This window comes from Perognathus longimembris, chromosome 25 (genome assembly GCF_023159225.1).
Source record: "Perognathus longimembris pacificus isolate PPM17 chromosome 25, ASM2315922v1, whole genome shotgun sequence".
NCBI lineage: Eukaryota > Metazoa > Chordata > Mammalia > Rodentia > Heteromyidae > Perognathus > Perognathus longimembris.
Window position 1 is genome coordinate 11,172,009 of NC_063185.1, and position 20,123 is coordinate 11,192,131.

The 20,123-nt window shown below is 47.3% G+C and overlaps 2 protein-coding genes across 2 annotated transcripts; both read right to left on the reverse strand.

Moving 5' to 3' along the window:
• Positions 1-2,901: 2,901 nt before the first annotated feature.
• Positions 2,902-4,413, reverse strand: LOC125341796 (sperm motility kinase Z-like). The gene has a single exon (XM_048333882.1). The coding sequence runs from the start codon at positions 4,411-4,413 to the stop codon at positions 2,902-2,904; it is 1,512 nt and encodes a 503-aa protein (XP_048189839.1).
• A 696-nt stretch (positions 4,414-5,109) lies between these two features.
• Positions 5,110-16,941, reverse strand: LOC125341797 (sperm motility kinase-like). Its single transcript, XM_048333883.1, has 3 exons — positions 16,334-16,941; positions 15,381-15,520; positions 5,110-5,380 (listed from the first exon to the last, which is right to left on the reverse strand). Exons 1-3 carry the CDS (start codon positions 16,925-16,927, stop codon positions 5,110-5,112), a joined length of 1,005 nt encoding a protein of 334 aa, XP_048189840.1. The 5' UTR covers positions 16,928-16,941.
• Between the last annotated feature and the right edge of the window lie 3,182 nt (positions 16,942-20,123).

The window sequence follows — 20,123 nt, forward strand, 5'->3', positions numbered from 1 at the left end:
CTCTGGGAGTGTGGCCAGTCTTTAATAACAAGCCATAGAACCTGCACTAACAAAAACAAACAAACAAACAAACAACGACACCATAAAGAACAATAAATGAAAAGGAAGGCAAAGAAGAGCCAAGTAAAAATTTTAAAATCAAGAGTCAAAGCTGTAATCTAATCTGCGGGTGCTGGGTGAAATCTGAGGATCGTCTTTCAAAGCCAGCCTGGGCAGGAATGTCCATGAGACTTGTTTTCCTGTATACCAGCAGTGGGCACTATTACTTTCTGGCTCGCGGTGGTTAATTTCAGATAACAGTCTCACAGACTTTCCTGCCCAGGCTGGTTTTGAACTGCAATCCTCAGATTTTAGGACATTGTATAGTGCCCTTGGCTACCCATGGACTCTTTTTTTTTTTTTTTTTTTTTTTGGGCCAGTCCAGGGCTTTGGACTCAGGGCCTGAGCATTGTCCCTGGCTTCTTCTTGCTCAAGGCTAGCACTCTGCCACTTGAGCCACAGCGCCACTTCTGGCCGTTTTCTGTATATGTGGTGTTGGGGAATCGAACCCAGGGCCTCAGGTATACAAGTAAGCACTCTTGCCACTAGGCCATATCCCCAGCCCCCATGGACTCTTTTTCCTAGTAGTCACCAAGAAAAAAGAAAAAGGCAGAAGTTGATCTCTGGCTCAAGTGGAAGAGCCTGCTAGCCGTCAATTAAAAAAAAAAAAAAAGAAAGGAAAAGCAAACACATCCTACCTAGCAATTCAGTTTTGGCTCTAACTGTACACCTCCTTTGATTTAAGCATAGAAACAAAACAAAAAGGCAACCACTCATGGATAGTGATGGGGCCCTGAGTTCAAGCCCTACCAGAAGAAACAAAAACCGAAAATAATAATAATAAAGCACAAAAAATACCCAACCCCCCCCCCATACACACAAAAAGGCAGAAATTCACTTGTGGGTAAACTTGTAGGGCCTGCTAGCTTTGAGGGAACAAATGAGGAAATGTAGCCAGTGCCTGGGTTCACCCACCAGACCCAACCAGCACACACAGCACCACCAACAACAACAAAAAGCCAGAAGTTCCGCTGTGGCTCAAGGGGTGAATCCTGCTAACCCTGACGAAAATTTTAAAAAAATACAAGAAACAGGATAAATTGGCAGGCAGTTCCTGAGTTCAATCCTTAGGATCGGCAGGATTACCACTCAAGTTAAAAAAAAGTCACAAGCTGTGCTTTGGTTCAAAATGTAGAGCCTGCTAGAAGGAAAACACACAACAGCACCAAGAAGGAAAGAAAGAAAGAGAGAAAGAAAGAAAGAAAGAAAGAAAGAAAGAAAGAAAGAAAGGAAGGAAGGAAGGAAGGAAGGAAGGAAGGAAGAAAGGAAGGAAGGAAGAAAGGAAGGAAGGAAGAAAAGAAGGAAGGAAGGAAGGGAGGAAAGGAAGAGAAAAACAAGAAGCATGTTCTGGCCTGAGCATAAGCTATAGGGTCAGCAGACCCCAATTCTGTAACAGCAATAACAAAATAATAATTATAAAATGAATGAAAAGGAGGGTAAAAGAAGAGAAAAGCCCCTGATAGACCTTAGAGAACAGAGTGATGTTTGTTCTTGCCTAAAATTCTAGATTCTTAGGAGGCTGATGGTTGTGAATCTTAATTCTCACCCAAGCCAGGTGGGAAAATCCATGAGAACTGTAAGCAATAAATCACACACACACACACACACACACACACACACACACACACTAAAGAAAGAAAGAAGGAGAAAAAGAAAAGAAAGAATCAAAGAGCAAAGGAGGGGAGAAAGAAATGGAAGGAATAAAAAGAAAAGGAAAGAAGGAAGGAACAGTTGTTTAGAAGTGACAATTCGCAGCCTATGTGGAGATGGATCTCTGTGCTCTGCCCCCTGGGGCTGTGCAGCCTTGGGAGAACTGATTGGCTGGGCTCCACCTGACTTCCTTATTCCCTGAGCTCTGGGCTGAGTCCCCACCTGGATGGGGGCTGTGGGCACCAGCAGAGGTCATCACTCAGGCGCTTGCTCGCCCGAGGGGCTTGGCAAAGTCAACCCTTCACCAGCAGCCAGTAAGGCTGCTTTGCTTCTCTTTGTTGTTTTTATATTCTTTTTTTTGTTTTGTTTTGTGTTTTTTTTTTGTTTTTTTTCTTTTTAGAGTTAAAGGAGGGAGGGTTATATCATACTTATAAAATCACTTATAGAATTCACTTATACCATGTACATTTCTAAAGGAAGAGAATAGGGATTTGTCTACACACTACAAGTAAAATTAGAATTAATTCAAAAATAACTTCACGCTTAAGCGATGATGTGATTTAGCTAGGTTTAAAGTGGGACCCAACACCTCTACACTATGTGCGTTCATCCTAAGTGTGCTAAGGATGGAGAAAACAGAGCCGACAGCGTTTTCAGGCAACCACAGACCGTGTGATCTCAGTTGTTTCCATCTGATGAATGTTCCTGTTTCTTTGCAGGACTTTCACTTTTTTGTATTTTTTATTTTTTGGTAAGAAAATCAGTCAAGTGTTTTCAGGCAGGGTAATTGGTGACCATCAGAGCAGTCTTCTATGGGGTTAGCAGTGTTCAGAGCCTCCAGCTTGGGTTCCCTTGCACGCCCCTGTTGGGACAAATCCCCTGCCTGGGGTTGTGCAAGTCAATGACAGGGGCGTCTAGAGGCTCTCAGTGACTTTGTTGTCTTTCAGTCCCTGCTCTGTCCCTGGCCCCGCAGACAGCAGCACAGCCTGCAAAGGGCAGCGACCATCCTGCCCACCACCCCAGTCCTGCCCCGCTCTCTTCTGGATCTAGTGTCTCTGTGATCATCCTGAGGCTGCCTGGTTACCTGGAATTTTTTACCCCGGTGCCTAAAACAAGAACAGCCTGGGATCTTGGTGGAGCCAGCCCAGAACACTACGCGGTGGCGGTGGCGGGCTCTCTGGACAGCCCCCTCTGACAGCTCTTCACTTCCATACCAGGCATACCTCCTGGGCCCCATTCCAGCCCCTTGCAGCCCTGACTCTCGCTCATCACCCCTCCGGGGACCCTGTTCTCCACCTGGGGCTGTGCCAGAGGCTGGGGTTTGGGTGTTTCCTTGGGGCTCTGCAGCTCCGGGCGCTGCCTCCTTGGGAGGCAGCAGCAGCAGTCGAAGGCGCCCACCGGATCGGGCTGGGAGGGGATGCTGGTGGTGGCTGAGCTGGCGCTGGGCAGCAAGCCCAGGGTCAGGGGGGGCAGGGAAGTGCTCTGGCCTCTCTCAGGCTGAGGCTCCATGCAGGTAGGGGTCTGCTCAGAGGGTAAGAGCAAAGAATGGAGCTGGGAGGGCAAACTGGCTCTCCTCTGCGGGGGGAAGGCACAGAGATTGGTGGGGGTGGGGTAGGGTCTCACACCCGCGTGTGGCACCGGTTTGATTTTCACCGTGCTGACCATCTCCCCCTTGAGGCCGTCTTTGATCATACAGTAGATGGCCATGACTTCATCGAAAGCCCTGTGCAGGACCGACTGGCGGATCTGAGGCTCGGTGTAGCCCATGGCGCACATGGCGGTGGTAATGGTGGGGTCTAAGTCATCGGGCAGTGGCTCCTGGGGATACAGGGAGCCCTCCTCCACCCGGTCAAACCAGGGGTGTGCCATGATCTGCTGGATATCCGGCCTCTGTTTGGGGTCTACGGTTAAGAGCTTTAAAAGGATGCTAAGTCCTTTTGAGGTCAGGTAAAATGGGATCTCGTACTGGCCGTTTATGATCTTGGCCCTTAGCTGCTGGTAAGTGGTCATTTTAAAGGGGAATTTCCCCATCACCATGAAGAACAAGATGGTGCCCAGGCCCCAGAGGTCCACCTTGAACCCGTCATATTCCTCTTGCAGGTACAGCTCAGGGGCACGGAATATGAAGGCACCACACTTATCGGTAAGCAACTGCCCCGGGGCAATCCTGACACTGAGCCCCAGGTCCCCGACCTTGGCATTGCCCTTTTCATCCAGTAGGATGTTGTCGGGCTTCAGGTCACGGTGTGCGATTCGGTTCTGGTGTAAGTACACAATACCACTGGCTATTTGCTTCAGGAACCTCCTGGCTTCATCCTCATAGAGGCGGCGTTGTAATTCTATGAGCCAGGACAGGAGGTCTCCCTTGGTGGCCATTTCCAGCACCAGGTGGACATATCTCTCTCCCTGGATCACCTGGTATGTCCTGATCACATGGGGGTGGTGGATATTTTTGACAATGTCCACCTCGTTTTCCACCAAGCTCAGGTTCCCTTCCTTCTCTAGCATTTTCACCGCCACCTCTCTGTCGATGAGGCGGTGATAGGCCTTCACCACCACACCATAGCTGCCACCTCCAATGATCTCATCGGCCTCGTATTGGTCGCTAAAACTCTTCTCCAACAGGACAGAGTAGGACATGTGTTCAAATGGGTCTGGCTCCATCTTAGGATGTGGACCTGATCTTAACCAACTTAGCCAAACAAATACGGTAGGGAGTTAAGTCTTCTCTACACTTACCGTGATAACTAAGGCAGGTGGCAAATCGTAACCAATTAATGGAATCAATGCGGTGGGTCCTCAAATCTTAACTGTACTTAGCTAAATAAATATGGCAGGTAGCAAATCTTAACTAAAATAAGCTAAATCAATGTGGCAGATACCAAATCTGAACTAAAATAAGCTAAATCAACGTGGTGGGTATCAAATCTTAACTAAACTTAGCTAAATCAATTCAACGACAGCTTAGCTTCACGGGAATTAGCACAGTATAACCCCCAGAATAACGGAAATCCCCCCAACCCACACAACCCCAAGCCTCCCTCCCCCCACCCCCAAATGAAAGCCTCAACCTCGCTCGGGTTTCCTGCAGCCTTCTGTCTGATGGCAGGAGATCAGCCCGGAACACAGGAGATCAGCCCGGAACACAGGAGATCAGTCGGGATCACAGGAGATCAGTCGGGATCGCAGGAGATCAGTCGGGATCGCTGGGCAGCATAAGGGAGCAAGCTACAGCCAAAAACCGCCTTCTACACCTGCTGCGAGGAAATGGACCAATCACAGGCGGGCCAGTGATGTCACCGAGGGACGGACCAATCACAGGCGGTACCGGTGACATCAGCCCCCGTGGTGGTCTTGCTCCTACGCCTCGAGGACCAGCCGCCGTCCAGGATGCGAGGGCCCGAGGACCGCCGCCAAGCACGCGAGGTGGACGCCGCGGTCACCCGCGTGGCCCGAGGTGGACGCCTCGGTCACCCGCGTGGCGGCGTCTCGGGAACCGCGAAGACCGTGGCCCACCGCCTCCCTGCCGCTCCAGCGCCGTGGGATCCCAGGATCCGTGCGCCCAGATCCCCTCGCGCTGCAGGCCCAGGCCCTCGGCCTCCCTGTGGGCAGGCGCCGCGGCCTGGCCTCTCTGCGGTGGAGAGACTAACCACAGCTAAGCCACATTCCCAGCCCCCACTTCCAACCTGTTGCTGGTGAGTTTGACCTTAAGAGTCTCATGTACTTTCCTTTGTGTGTTTTTCCATCTGGATCCTTAGCTCTCAGCCTCCTGAGATCTCCTTAGCTAGGATAAGAAGTATTACCAAGGCCTGGGGCTCTCTTGTGTTTCTTTTCTTTTTCAGGAGGTGGGGGGTGGAGGGGTTGGGGCAGTCGTGGAGCTTGAACTCAGGGCTTGGGTTCTGTCCCTGAGCTTCTTTTTGCTCAAGGCTAGCATTCTGCCACTTGAGCCACAGCGCCACTTCCAGCCTTTTCTGCTTATGTAGTGTAGATGAGTCAAACCCAAACTTTCATGCATGCTCGGCACACACTACTGTAAAGCCACATTCCAAGCCTCTAGATTTAATTTTATTTTGGTACAGTACTGGAATTTGAACTCAGGGCTCAGTGCTCTTTTGGAAAACATATTTTTTATGAAGAAGTTGTATTTACAAAAAGGGGGATTCGCTTCCAGAAGTGGTCAATACAATGCATCTTGATGGCATGGTTTCTGTCGTTCTCCATTTTTCTCTATCCCATCTCTACCCTCAAGTTACTAGTTTTTTTTACATAGTTCACAATAAATATAATTTAATCTCCTCAATTTTTCTGCCTCTATTTGTGTGCTCCCACACACTTATTTCCATTTTGTTTTCATTCTCTCAAAGGGTTTGTTAGTTGTTCAAAGGAGTTACACCATTGGACTTATGCATGCAGTTATGTATTCTGTCATCATCCTTCACTGATGAATATTCTAGATGTTTCTAAACTTTTCCTTGTACCCATATTTCTGTAATGTTCATCTCTGAAGTCTATGTCTTAGCGCACTTTAGAAATTTGATCGGTAAGACAACTTCTTGGAAGATTTAAATCCTACGCTAGCACCTTTCTGTGTGTTCACTAAAGCAGTGTGTCAATACTCATGTCAGCCTTCCAAAGCTGGTGGCTGCCTCATTGGCTGCCCGAGGCTCAATGTGCTGGAAGGTGGCGTTCATCTTTATTGTGAAGAGAGGTGATAATGTAAGAAAGTGCTTAACGTTTCCCCGCCTGTCTCAGTTGTCTGATAAATGATGGTGGTTAGTGCCATGGCCTTTATGCCTTGAACGAACAGTCAGGAATTGATTTCTAGAGTCTGAGAGAAAATATAACTCAAGTTGATGGGATGGTGTAATGCTATTTTAGGTGGCACTGTTTTTAGGGTGCTCAGCTATTTAAGAGAAATATCAGATAGGACAGCAAGTTAGAAAGTGTTTTTGTTGTTGTTTGATCAGTCATGAGGCTTAAACTCAGGGCTGGATGCTGTCCCTGAGCACTTTTTCTCAAGGCTAGTACTCTGCCACCTTGAGCCACAGCTCCAATTCTGGTTTGCTGGTGATTAATTGGAGATAAGAGTCTCTGGGACTTTCCTGAAATCGTGATCCTCAGCCTCCCGAGTAGCTAGGATGCCAGGTGTGACCACCAATGCCCTGCTGAAAGTCTTTTTCAGATAGCAAAGGAAAAACAAATCAAGTATTATGCTCCAAATTTAGAACTTTTCTCTGTCTAACTCTCGCAAAGGCTTTTTCAGTAATATAAAATCAATCTGGAGAAAAGTCAGTTGCCAGCTGCAACATGTTGACTTTGTTTTGTTTCTGTGTGTGTGTGTGTGTGCGTGTGTGTGTGTGTGCGTGTGTGTGTGTGTTTGTGTGTGTTGTATGTACCCACACAGTGCTTGTGATTCCATTTACCAAACCTCCCAACACTGCCACCCTCCACACTCCCAGCCACAGGAGCAGCAAGTGTCACCACTGCTTGCGCGGGCCCAGATGTGAACTCCCGTGGTCATCAGGTAGTTTGGGTTAGAGCGACTCCACCTGTAGCAGGCAATGTTTCCTGAGTCCCCATCTATTGGCTGATGTGGGAAATCACTGACGAGGGAGCAAGCCAGGGAGGGCAGCAGCAAGTTGAGGCCCCTTCCTTCCCAGACAAGATGGAGGTCCTGGACGAGTCCCTGGACAAGTCCCTCAACTCTCACCTGTCAGAAATGAATAGAAAAGTGGTGCAGAACTGTTCGAGGCACTTTCCTTCCTGTTCTCCCCCCCCCCCCGCCCCCGTGCCAGACACGTGAACCCCATTTTAGAATTAAACCCTGAGCCAATCAGATTTGTACCTGTGTCCTAATCTTGCTTGCACACCTGATTGTTGTAACCTTGTTCTTTGCCTTTATAAGCCCTGTGTAATCACAGCTCGGGGCTTCCTCCTAACCTCCGCTGTGTCGGTGGGTAGGACGAGGCCCGAGTTGCAGCTCGCTTAAATAAAGCCTTGCCTTGCTTTTGCATTTCGGAAATGTCTGAGTCTCTGTGGTCTTTTTGGTGGTGGTCTTACAACTTGGCACAACATTTGGGGTTTCATCCTGGATGGCCCCAGAGACCCCCAAGACCCCAGACTCCGAAGGTAAGAAAATAGGGCAGTTCATTCTGTGTGTCTGTGCCTGTGTGATTTGTAGTTTTGTTTTCTGTTTAGGCCAGCCGCTTGAATTTGAACCTGTAGGTAGTGAAAGACGAGCCGGAGTGGACATGCTCGTATGGGCAGTCCTGGGGGACTTGGGGGACACCTCAAGCCCTCCACAGGGGGCTCAGGCTTCCCACTACCACCCTGAACCTGAAGGACTGGACCGAGAGGCCCTTCTAATGGGTGTCCGTCTAGTCCACTCTATATTTGGGGTTGTCTGGTCCGCTCCTACACAGGAACGGGAGAGAGAGAGCCTCAAGACTGTGTGGTCTGCCCCCTCACAGGGGCAGGAGAGACACAGTGAGACTGTGTGGTCTGCCCCCTCACAGGGGCAGGAGAGACACAGTGAGATTGTGTGGTCTGCCTCCTCACAGGGACAGGAGAGACACAGTCAAACCTGTAAGCCGCGGCTCCCTAAGTCTGTAAGTGTTGTCTGGTCTTTGTGCCTGTGATTATTTTTGTGTGTTTCTTTCTTGCACTGTGCCTGACTGACAAACGGATGATGGGGAACGCTCCTTCCACTCCCCTGGACTTGACTTTAGCTCACTGGAAAGATGTACAGGTGACAGCCCACAATCAGTCAATCAGTGAGAATGTCCGCAAAAAAAGAACTCTAGGGGGACCCCCAACCAGCCTTCTTAAGCAGAAAATTGTTTGGTGCGCTAAAATGTTTTACTAAGACTAAAAATTTTTTACTAAAACTATCAAGCCCTGGAAAATGAGGCTGGAGAATGCTAAAATCATTTGTTAAAGGTTTTTTGTCTTAAAATGTATGGCCGATGCTTATTCAGCGCGCTTTAAAATCTTTTGAAAATGTATGTGTGTGTGCATGTGTGAGTGTGAACATGTTCAAGACTGCAGTATGATGCAAAACTAAGTTTAAATTCAAAGGTCTTCATGCCATGCAGTAACTGGGACTGAAGAAAAAAAAAAAAGAGGCTCTTTTGAAACAAGCAGCCCGTAAGCAAAGGGCAGCACCTGGTTTCAGATTGCCTGTGAGCTTGTTTTTCCGATGCAGATAAAAGCTAAAGTGTTGTGTTAGTGTTAAAAAGGCTTTGGAAATCAAGAATCCATTTCTAGATAAGAAATTTGGAAGTAAAATTGTCCTAAATAATTATTGCAAAGTGAGAAAGGGAGAATTATGGCTACCAAATTGTTTAATTGCCATTCCAGCTTCTTTGTGGATTTTTGTAAGTTTCCAGCAGGCCCACAGAGAAGCACAGGTGATTCCTACAAGTTTGTCAAGATCTAATACTGACCCTTAATAAGTTCCAGGTAAGAGAGCATGCTTAAAAACTACTTCTGTGTGGACCACCTTGTTGCTTATAATTGGAGTAAAGTGGCCCCTTAAAAGACTCATTGATCTGAATCTGCGGTTCGAAGCCAGCCCGGGCAAAGAAAGGTCCCTGTGAGAGACTTGTCTCTAATCAGCCAGCAGAGTGCTGGGAACGGAGTGGTGTGGAGCTCAAAAGTGGTACGGTGCTAGTCTTGAGCTGGAGAGCTGAGGGACAGCACTCAGGCCCTGAGTCCAAGTCCAGTGGAAAGTCACTCCTCCTGGGACAAAAGTGATGGAGCATCCAGAGGCAGTAAGCCACTGCTTGGATGGCAGAGATGGTGTCAGATCCTAGAGTCACTACTGTTGGCCTTTCAAAAGTTAATCAAAGCCGGGAAGTCCTAGAAGAATAGTTCATAAGCATGCCTTTCCAATGCCCATGTCTGTCTACTGAGCAGCAATTTGCCAGTCATCTGTCAAATGAGAGGATAGATTAAAATCTCACCCATTTACTCAAAGCCCTGACTGGCAGTAAGAATTTTAAGCTGATACATCTGTTTAGGAAAGAAAGCTTGTAGACCTGAGATTGTGTTGTGTCCTTATTGAGATCTGTTAAAGGCCTGTCAGCTTGCCAATGCCCCCAATCAACAGATTAACCATGGTGGAAGGGACCCTAGACGGCATCGCCACTTGGGTTCATTGCTTCCACGCCAGGCCAGCTGACCCCTTTGCCCTGGATGACAACTACCGTGGTGGAACATGGGAGGTCTCCAAGCACCCAACTCAGCCGCTTTGCCTTCGCCTCAAGAAAAGAAAGTTAGACTAAATATTGTTATAATTTTTTTTGCCTTCTTTCCTTACTACCCTGGCTAGTGTTCATGTTATTTTGGCAGCTCACTCCAAAGTGAGGTGACCCCCTTATTTTAGGTAGTTCTGGGCTTGCTCAGGAATACGGGTATAGCCACCCGACCCTTAGAGCATAGCTGAGAAGTTTATGTATTTTGTTGCTTACATTTGTATACTAAACACTATACAGCAAATGGTAAGTCTGTATAGCTGAAAGTTAATTTTCAGTTTGCAGTAATCCTGCAGTCCCTTGGTAAAGTAGACTAAGGTTATAGGTTCCTGGCTAGGTAAGGTCTACGCCCCTGAGTCAGCCTGAAGAAGTTACAGAAGATGGATGATCTTCACCCATCAGCCCCCCTTTAAAATCAAGGGACCAGAGTTGTTTTTGGGAAGATGAGGCAGGATAAACTAGAGACATGCAAAACAGAGGTACAGAGTCTATTCTTGTAAGAAATGGTGACAGGCCCTTTGGTTACCACATTGGGCCCTACTGGCCCATGCCTTACCTCTATATCATCCCCTAGACATGCAAGCCATTGAAATGGACAGAATGGAGCCATGATTGGCTCCCAAGGTACCAAAAAGAAAAAGGGGGAAATGAAGTGCCAGACACGTGAACCCCATTTTAGAATTAAACCCTGAGCCAATCAGATTTATACCTGTGTCCTAATCTTGCTTGCACACCTGATTGTTGTAACCTTGTTCTTTGCCTTTATAAGCCCTGTGTAATCACAGCTCGGGGCTTCCTCCTAACCTCCGCTGTGTCGGTGGGTAGGACGAGGCCCGAGTTGCAGCTCGCTTAAATAAAGCCTTGCCTTGCTTTTGCATTTCGGAAATGTCTGAGTCTCTGTGGTCTTTTTGGTGGTGGTCTTGCAACTTGGCACAACAGAGGAAGCAATCCAGAAATTTATATGGAACAACAAAAGACCTAGAATAGCAAAAACAATCCTAAGCAGAAAGAACAGTGCTGGAGGAATTACAATACCCAACTTCAAGCTGCATTATAAAGCTATAGTAATAAAAACAGCTTGGTATTGGCACCGGAACAGGCCTGAAGACCAATGGAGCAGAATTGAAGACCCAGAAATGAACCCACAGAACTATGCCTACTTAATAATCTTTGAAAAAAGGAGCTAAAACAATAGTTTGGAAGAAAGATAACCTCTTTAACAAATGGTGCTGGCAAAACTGGCTCAACTCATGCAACAAACTAAAACTAGATCCTTATATATCACCCTGCACCAAAATCAATTCCAAATGGATTAAAGACCTCGAAATCAAAACAGACACCCTGAAAACACTAAAGGAAGGAGTAGGAGAAACACTTGGGCTCCTTGGTGCAGGACGGAACTTCCTTAACAATGACCCAGAAAGGCTACAAATCAAAGAAAGGTTGCACAAATGGGGCTGCATCAAACTGCAGAGCTTCTGCACGGCAATGGACATAGCTCGCAAGATAAACAGAAAGCCCACAGACTGGGTGAAGATCTTTACCGGCCATTCAACGGACAAAGGCCTCATCTCTAAAATATATGCAGAACTAAAAAAATACCTTCTTCCAAAACAAAACCGCAAAGAACCAATAGCCCCCTCATCAAGTGGGCTAAAGACTTACAAAGAGACTTCTCTGATGAGGAAATGAGAATGGCCAAGAGACATATGAAAAAGTGCTCTACATCACTGGCCATAAAAGAAATGCAAATCAAAACAACATTGAGATTCCATCTCACTCCAGTAAGAATGTCATATATCAAGAAAACTAACAATAACAATTGTTGGAGGGGATGTGGCCAAAAGGGAACCCTACTTCATTGTTGGAGGGAATGTAAACTGGTTCAGCCACTCTGGAAAGCAGTATGGAGATTCCTCAGAAGGCTAAATATAGAACTCCCCTATGACCCAGCAGCCCCACTTTTGGGTATCTGTCCAAAAGACCACAAACAAAATCACAGTAATGCCACCAGCACAACAATGTTCATCGCAGCACAATTTGTCATAGCGAGAATCTGGAACCAACCCAGATGCCCCTCAGTAGACGAATGGATCAGGAAAATGTGGTACATATACACAATAAAATTTTATACCTCTATCAGAAAGAATGACATTGCCCCATTTGTAAGGAAATGGAAGGACTTGGAAAAAATTATACTAAGTGAAGTGAGCCAGACCCAAAGAAACATGGACTCTATGGTCTCCCTTATTGGGAATAATTAGTACAGGTTTAGGCAAGTCATAGCAGAGCATCACAAGAGCCCAATAGCTATACCCTTATGAACACATAAGATGATGCTAAGTGAAATGAACTCCATGTTATGGAAATAATTGTTATATCACAGTTGTAACTACTTTAAACGTCCCATGTGTATCTGTAGCTTCTATTATTGATGATGTTCTTGTATCACCTTCCTGTGGTTGTACCTACACTATCTCTGTAATCTTATCTGAGTATATTGGAAACCATGTATACTGGTATTAGAACTAGGAAATTGAAAGGGAATACCAAAATTGAGAGACACAGGGTAAAAAAAGAAAAACAACTACAAAAACAATATTTGCAAAACTGTTTGGTGTAAGTGAACTGAACACATCAGGGGGGAAAAGGGAAAGGGGGAGGAGGGAGGGGGGTATGAGGGACAAGGTAACAAAGAGTACAAGAAATGTATCCAATGCCTAATGTATGAAACTGTAACCTCTCTGTACATCAGTTTGATAATGAAAATTTGGGAAAAAAAAGAGAGAGAAAGAAAGAAAGAAAGAAAGAAAGAAGAAAAGAAAGGAGGAGGGAGGCTGGAAGGAAGAAAGGAAGGAAGGAGTGAAGGAAGGAAGGAAAGAAGGAAGGAAGGAAGAAGAAAAAGAAAAAAAAAAAACAGCCTTGTCGGGGTGGCTCACCTCTGTATCCTGAGCTAACTCGAGGCTGAGATCTGAGGATCACGGTTCAAAGCCAGCCTGGGCAGGAAAATCCATGAGACTTTTATCTCCAAGGAACCACCAGAAAACCGCAAGTGGCACTGTGGCTCAAAGTGGTAGAGCTCTACACTGGAGCTGAAGAGCTCAGGGACAGTGCTCAGGCCCAGAGTTCAAGCCCCACAACTGATCAACCAAAAAAAAGAAAGCCAACAACAAGAAAACCCCCAGAGTGGCTGGGAATATGGCTTAGCAGTAGAGTGCTTGCATGAAGTCCTGAGTTCGATTCTTCAGCACCACATAAATAGAAAAAGCCAGAAGTGGCGCTGTGGCTCAAGTGGCAGAGTGCTAGCATTGTGCAAAAAAAAAAAAAAAAAAAAAAAGGAGCCAGGGACAGGACTGGCAAAAGAAGAAAATGAAAACAAGAAAGCCCACAGAAGTTGATGCGTGGCTCAATGCATGAAGCCCAAAAACAAAAAAACAACTCTTGGGCAGTGAGGAGGCCCTGAGTTCTAGCCCTAGCACAAGAACCAAAAACCAAAAAAAGAAAAAAAAAAAGCACCAAACGCGTGCGCGCACACACACGCAGAAATTCACTTGAGGCTAAACTTTGTAGAGCCTGCTAGGTTTGAAGGGAGAAATGAAGAAATGTATCCAGTGCCTGGGTTCACCCACCAAAGCCAACCAGCACAAAACAACAACAACAACAAAAAGCCAGAAGTTCCGCTGTGGCTCAAGGTTTGTGAAGCCTGCTAACCCTGAGTAAAAACAAAAATCAGGGAAAATTGGCAGGCAGCCCTGAGTCCTTAGCATCGGCAGGATTACTTACCACTCAAATAAAAAAGAAAAAGTCACAAGCTGAGCTTTGGCTCAAATTGTAGAGCCTGCTAGAATTGAGAAAGAAAACACACAACACCACCAAGACCAAACCAAACCAAACCAACCAACCAACAAACAAAAAACCCAGGGAGTATGTTCAGGCCTGAGTGCAAGCTCTAGGGTCAGCAGCCCCCCACTCCATAACAACAATAACAAAATAATCATAATAAAATGAATGAAAAGGAGGATAAAAGAAGAGAAAAGCCCCTGAAAGACCTTAGAGATCAGAGTGATGTTTTTTCTTGCATGAAACTCAACAGAAAACCCCTTGGCCTTCCATTCTGTCAGAGAGGTGGGATGTTTAGAAGTGACAATTGTCAGCCTATGTGGAGACGGATCCCGGTGCTCTGTCCTCTCAGGCTGTGCAGCCTTGGGAGAACTGATAGGCTGAGCTCCACCTGACTTCCTTATTCCCTGAGCTGTGGGCTGAGTCCCCCCGCCCCCGGGAGGGGGCTGTGGGCACCAGCAGAGGTCAGCACTCAGGTGCTTGCTCGCCCGAGGGGCTGGGCCAAGTCAACCCTGTCACCAGTAGCCATCTAGGCTGCTTTGCTTGTCTTTGTTGGTGTTTTTTAAAATATTTTTTTTAATTTTGTTTGTTTCTTTCTTTTTAGATTTTAAAGAAGGGAGGGTTATATCATACTTACAACATCACTTATAGAATTCATTTATACCATGTACATTTCTAAAGGAAGAGAATAGGGATTTGTCTACACACTACAAGTAAAATTAGAATTAATTAAAAAATAACTTGAAGCTGAAGAGATGAAGTGATTTAGCTAGGTTTAAAGTGGGACCCAACACCTCTCCACTATGCGCGTGGGACCCAACACCTCTCCACTATGCGCGTTCATCCTAAGTGTGCTAAGGATGGAGAATACAGAGCTGACAGCGTTTTCAAGCAACCACAGACCGTGGGATCTCAGTTGTTTCCTTTGGATGAATGTTCCTGTTTGTCTTTGCAGGACTTTCACTTTCTTTCTTTAATTTTTGGTAAGAAAATCAGTCAAGTGTTTTCAGGCAGGACAATTGGTCACCATCAGAGCAGTCTTCTATGGGGTTAGCAGTGTTCAGAGCCTCCAGCTCAGGTTCCCTTGCACGCCCCTGTTGGTCCAAATCCCCTGACTGGGGTTGTGTGAGTCAATGACAGGGCATCTGGCTCTCAGTGACTTTGGTCTTTCAGTCACTGCCATCCGTGGAACTGCTCTCTTCCTGGGGAAGCACACAGCAGCACAGTCTGCAAAGGGCAGCAACTATCCTGCCAAGTACCCCCGTTCTTCCCCGCTCTCTCCTGGGTCTACAGTCTCTGTAATCATCCTGAGGCTGCCCAGAGGGAAGGGCATTTTCCTTGGATGTGTTCTCTCTGCCCCCAAAACAACAGCAGCCAGGGGACTTTGCTGAGCACACTGGGGACACAACAGTGGGCAGTTGCTGTGCAGCCTCCTCTGGCTGCACTTGACTTTCATTCCAGGAGAATCTGCTAGGCCCCATTCCAGGCTCCTTGCAGCCCTGACTCTTGCTAACCGTGCAGACTCTGTTCTCATACCCGGGCCATGCAGGGGGCAGGGATTGGGATTCTGCTTTTGCTTTGCAGCTCTGCATCTCCCCCTGGCTCTTGGGGGTGGATGAGCAGTGGAGGGCAGGCCAAGGTTGGTCCTGGGAGAGGACCATGGGACTGGAGCTTCTCTGCAGGAAGCAGAGGGGAATGGCAGGTGGGGAGGCACTTCTGCCACTCTGCTTCTCATCCCAGGCCCACAGAAACTGAGATGGCAATAGCGAAGATTGTATCTGGGAAGGTAAACGCATCTCCCCGTGGTTCTTGGGGGTGGAGGAGCAGTGGAGGGCAGGCTCCAGGTCTTCCTGAGAGAGGACACTGGGACTGGAGCTCCTCTGCAGGAAGCAGAGGGGAATGCCAGGCAGGGAGGCGATTCCACCACTGTGCTTCTCATCACAGGCCCACAGAAACTGAGATGGCAATGGCAAAGATTGAATCTGGGAAGGTAAACTCTCTCTTTCCTCTAGAGGGAAGGTGGAAAGGTTTGTGAAAGTTGTGTATTGTCTAACACCCAAGTGTTCAAATTGCTCAGGGCTGACACTGTCTGACTTTAAGTCACTTTGTAGAAGCAGGTAGGTGGCCATCACAGTGTCAAATGACCTCTGTGTTACTGATTCATGGATCTGATGCTCGGTATATCCCATGTCACACATTATGGTGACAACCAGTGGGTCTAGGTGATCAGGCAGTGGCTCATCTGGATACAGGGAGCCTTCCTCAACTGGAGCCAACCATGGGTGCAGCATGATTTGTTGTATATTTGGCCTGTGTTCTGGATTTACAGTTAAGAACTGGGAAATGATGCTTTGCCCTTTTGCACTCAGGTGAAATGGTATCTCATACCTGCCGTGGACAATTGCTGCACATAGCTAGTTGGTATTGCTCCCTTGAAAAGGGAATTGTCCCGTCACCATAAACAAAAGGATTGTGCTCAGACACCACACATCGACCTTGAAGCCATCATAAGCTTGCTTCAAGTAGATCTCAGGGGCACAGAAGACATAGGCTCCTCGGACTTCTGTGAGCAACTCCCCTGGGGCAACTCTGACACTTAACCCAAAGTCACTGACTTTGGCATTGCCATTTTCATCCAGTAGGATGTTGTCAGGCTTTAGGTCGAGGTGTGCGATCCAGTTGAGATGACAGTACTGCACAGCACTTAATATCTGCTGCAGAAGCTTTCTGGCTTCATTCTCAAAAAGACAGCTTGAATCTTGGATCCACGTCTGCAGGTTTCCCTTGGTGGCCATTTCTATTACCAGGTAGACGTGTTCCTCTCCCTGGATCATTTGGTACACCCTGATCAGGTGGGGGTGACTCAGGGACTTAACAATGTCCACCTCATTTTCTACCAGTATGGGGTAGTCTCTTGTCTGCAGTATTTTCACTGCTACCTCTTTGTCTGTGAGGTGGTGACAGGCCTTCTTCACATGCCCAAAGGTGCCAGAGCCAATGGTGTGATATACATAGTATTGGCTGGTAAGGGCCTCCTCGTCTGGGGAGGAGAATGTGGTACATTTGCTGTGACTTGACTCCATTTTCTTGATGGGACAGTGGGAGTCAACCTTAACTTAGCTACAGAAATGTGTTGGGTCGTTACCCTTAACTATACTTATCTGGATATATACAGCAGGTAGTAAATCTTAATTAAACTTAACTGAATAATAGGGTAGGTATCTAATCTTAAACTTAACTAAATCAATGTGGTGGGTATTAAATCTTAATTAAACTTAGCTAAATCATTTCAGCAATAGCTTAGCTTAGCACAGTATAACCCCCAGAATAATGGAAATCCCCCCAACCCACACATCCCCAAGCCTCCCTCCCTCCCCCCACCCCCAAATGAAAGCTTCAACCTCGCTCAGGTTTCGTGCAGCCTTCTGTCTGACTGCAGAAGATCAGTCTGGATTGCAGGAGATCAGTCGGGGTCGCTCAGCAGCATAAGGGACCAAGCTACAGCCAGGAAGCGGCTTCTGCACCTGCAGCGTGGCCTCGAAATGACAGGTGTGGAAATGGGCCAATCACAGGCAGGCCCGTGATGTCACCAAGGGATGGACCCATCACAGGTGGTACCGGTGACATTGGCCCCCGTGGCCTCGAGGACCAGCTGCCCTCAAGGATGAGAGGGCAGGAGGACCGCTGCCAAGGACTGGAGGTGGACGTCGCAATCACCCGGGTGGCGTTGTCTCGGGAACTACGAAACCGCGGCCCAGCGCCTCCCTCCTGCTCCAGGGCCATGGGATCCCAGGACCTGGCGCTGCCCAGGCCCTCGGCCTCCCTGTGGGCAGGCGCTTGGCCCAGGCCGCACTGCGGTGGAGAGACTACCAGAGCGGCATCCAGTTGCATGAGTGGAGCCATACTGTTTTATTCAGAAAAAAAAACAAACTCTAAAATGGTTGGTCCACAGCTTGATGATGTGAATTATTTCCAATTAAAAGACAATAAGAAAATAAACGATGAGAACACAGAACAGGAGACCCTTCATACTTTTGGCGGAGGCCTTGCTGTCTGTTGGCTTCTTTGTTTTCTAATGAGAAATTGGTCATAATCTCATCGAGGCTCTCCTGTGTGTGATGAGCTGTGTGTGTGACTTTGGAGATTCTGTCCTTAACAATTTAATCAGATTGTGTCTTCGTGTACATTTCTGAATTTATCCCACTTGAAGTCTGTTGAGCTGCTAATTTTTTTTTTTTTTTTTTGCCAGTCCTGGGCCTTGGACTCAGGGCCTGAGCACTGTCCCTGGCTTCTTTTTGCTCAAGAGCTAGCACTCTGCCACTTGAGCCACAGCGCCACATCTGGCTGTTTTCTATATATGTGGTGCTGGGGAATTGAACTCAGGGCTTCATGTATATGAGGCAAGCACTCTTGCCACTAGGCCATATCCCCAGCCCCTGCTAAATTCTTGTATATTTAGGTGCATGTGGGTCATTTTAATAATGCATATATTAGTGCTCAGTACATTCTTTCATTTCTGTTGCACTTATTACGTTCTAGACCCTTTGCATGTAACAGTGAGAAACGCAAAAGCTTTGTTTTTGACGGTCTATGCTTTAGTGTGTTTGGGGGGGGTTAGAGAAGGTATACTCATACATATTTGTATAAATATATGATGAAAAAAGTAAAGTAGAAATGAGGGACTACCAGGGAGGAGGGTTAACAATCAGCAATGAAGTATGAATTTAGAAAAGCCTTGTGAGTGAAGGTGACTTAGGAGAGATCATGGCAACGCACCCAGGCCCAGCAATCAGCCAGGGTCATGAGCTCAAAGTGCGAGGGTGTCTGGCCTGTCTTAGAGGCAGTAGACCAGGGCAGCTGCAGCACAGCCAGTGGGGGGAGTAGAGGAGATGCTTGCTGTAGGACAGGCAGTGGCCAGCTTGTGAGGAGCAGGGAGCTACAAAGTGTGCTCTCCACCCAGCAGCAGTGATGTCATCTGGGAACATGCTAGAAATACACATTAGCAGGTTCAGCCCAGGCCTGCCTAGCCAGGGCTAGGGTCCCATGGTTCCTGCTTCAACCAAGCTCTGGATGAGTTGGAGAACCTCCAGCCATGGTGAAGCCCCTTCAGCTACGGTAGGGACTTTGGCTTCTATTCTGAAACAGAAGCTCTTGAAGGTTGGAGGTAGTAAAGTGACATGATCTGATTTAAGAAATATAAAAACCAAGTGCCAGTGGCTCATGTCTGCAATCCTAGCTACTCATGAGGTATAGGTCTGAAAATCATCACTTGAAGCCAGCCCAGTAGTTGTGTGGCTTGAACTCTGATCCTGGGTTCTGTCCCTGAGCTCTTAGTGCTCAAGGCTAGCACTGTACTACTTGAGCCACAGTGCCACTTCTGGTTTTCTGGTGGTTCATTGGAGACTAGAGTCTCATTGGACTTTCCTGTCTTGGCTGGCTTTGAACCATGATCCTCAGCTCTTGGCCTTCTGAGTAGCTAGGATAAAGTCACCAGCTTCATCAGACTCTTATTGCCAATTAACTAACAAAAACCCAGAAGTGGAACTATGGCTCAAATGGTAGAGCGCCAACCTTGATTTTTAAAAACTCAAGCAGCTGTGGGCTAGCCTTCAGCACTAGAGCTTAGGGACAGCGCCCAGGCCCTGAGTTCAGGCCCCATGGTTGACAAAACACAAAAACAAAAACTCAGGGACAACATCCTGGCCCTGTTTCAAGCCCTAGAATTAGCATTTTAAAAAAAATCTCTTCAACATTCTTACAAAAGCTGGCGCTGGGAGAATCACACATATAATCCTAGCTACTTAGGAGGCTCAGATCTGAGGATCTTGGTTGGAAGCCAGCCAAAGAGGAAACTCTATGAGACTCTTATAGCCAATAAACTACTCAAAAAAGCTGGAAATGGTAGACAGCTCACCTTGAGTAAAAGAAACTCAAGCACAGCACCCAGGCCCAGAGTTCAAGCTCCAGGACTGGGGCGGGGGGGGGGGGGGGGAAGAGGAATGAAAAAACAAACTGTAAAACCTACCAGGACCCAACAAGAGCGCCTGTAGCTCTCTAGACGGCCAGCAGATGCCGCTGGAGCTTCATGGATTGTGGAATGACCAGGAGGCCAGCAGCTGCTCTTCTTCCCCCTGGGCTGACTACAGTCCCCAGTGGGAAACAGCCAGCTACAGCTCCGTGACCATGCAGGCCCAGCTGGGCTGGCTGTCTCCAAAAGTCACCTGCTCAAACCCAAATCTGGCAGTCCCTGCACATCAGCTGCCATGCAAATCCAGTGAG

Coding starts and splice junctions, on each gene's coding strand:
- LOC125341796 (XM_048333882.1), bottom strand. CDS start 4,413: ATGGAGCCAGACCCATTTGAACACATGTCCTACTCTGTCCTGTTGGAG.
- LOC125341797 (XM_048333883.1), bottom strand. CDS start 16,927: ATGGAGTCAAGTCACAGCAAATGTACCACATTCTCCTCCCCAGACGAG. Junction 15,521..16,333: donor ATGATGGCTTCAAGGTCGAT/GTGTGGTGTCTG, acceptor TGCTTCCTGCAG/AGAAGCTCCAGTCCCATGGT. Junction 5,381..15,380: donor CTGCCCCCTGCATGGCCCGG/GTATGAGAACAG, acceptor TCTCCACCGCAG/AGAGGCCAGGCCGCGGCGCC.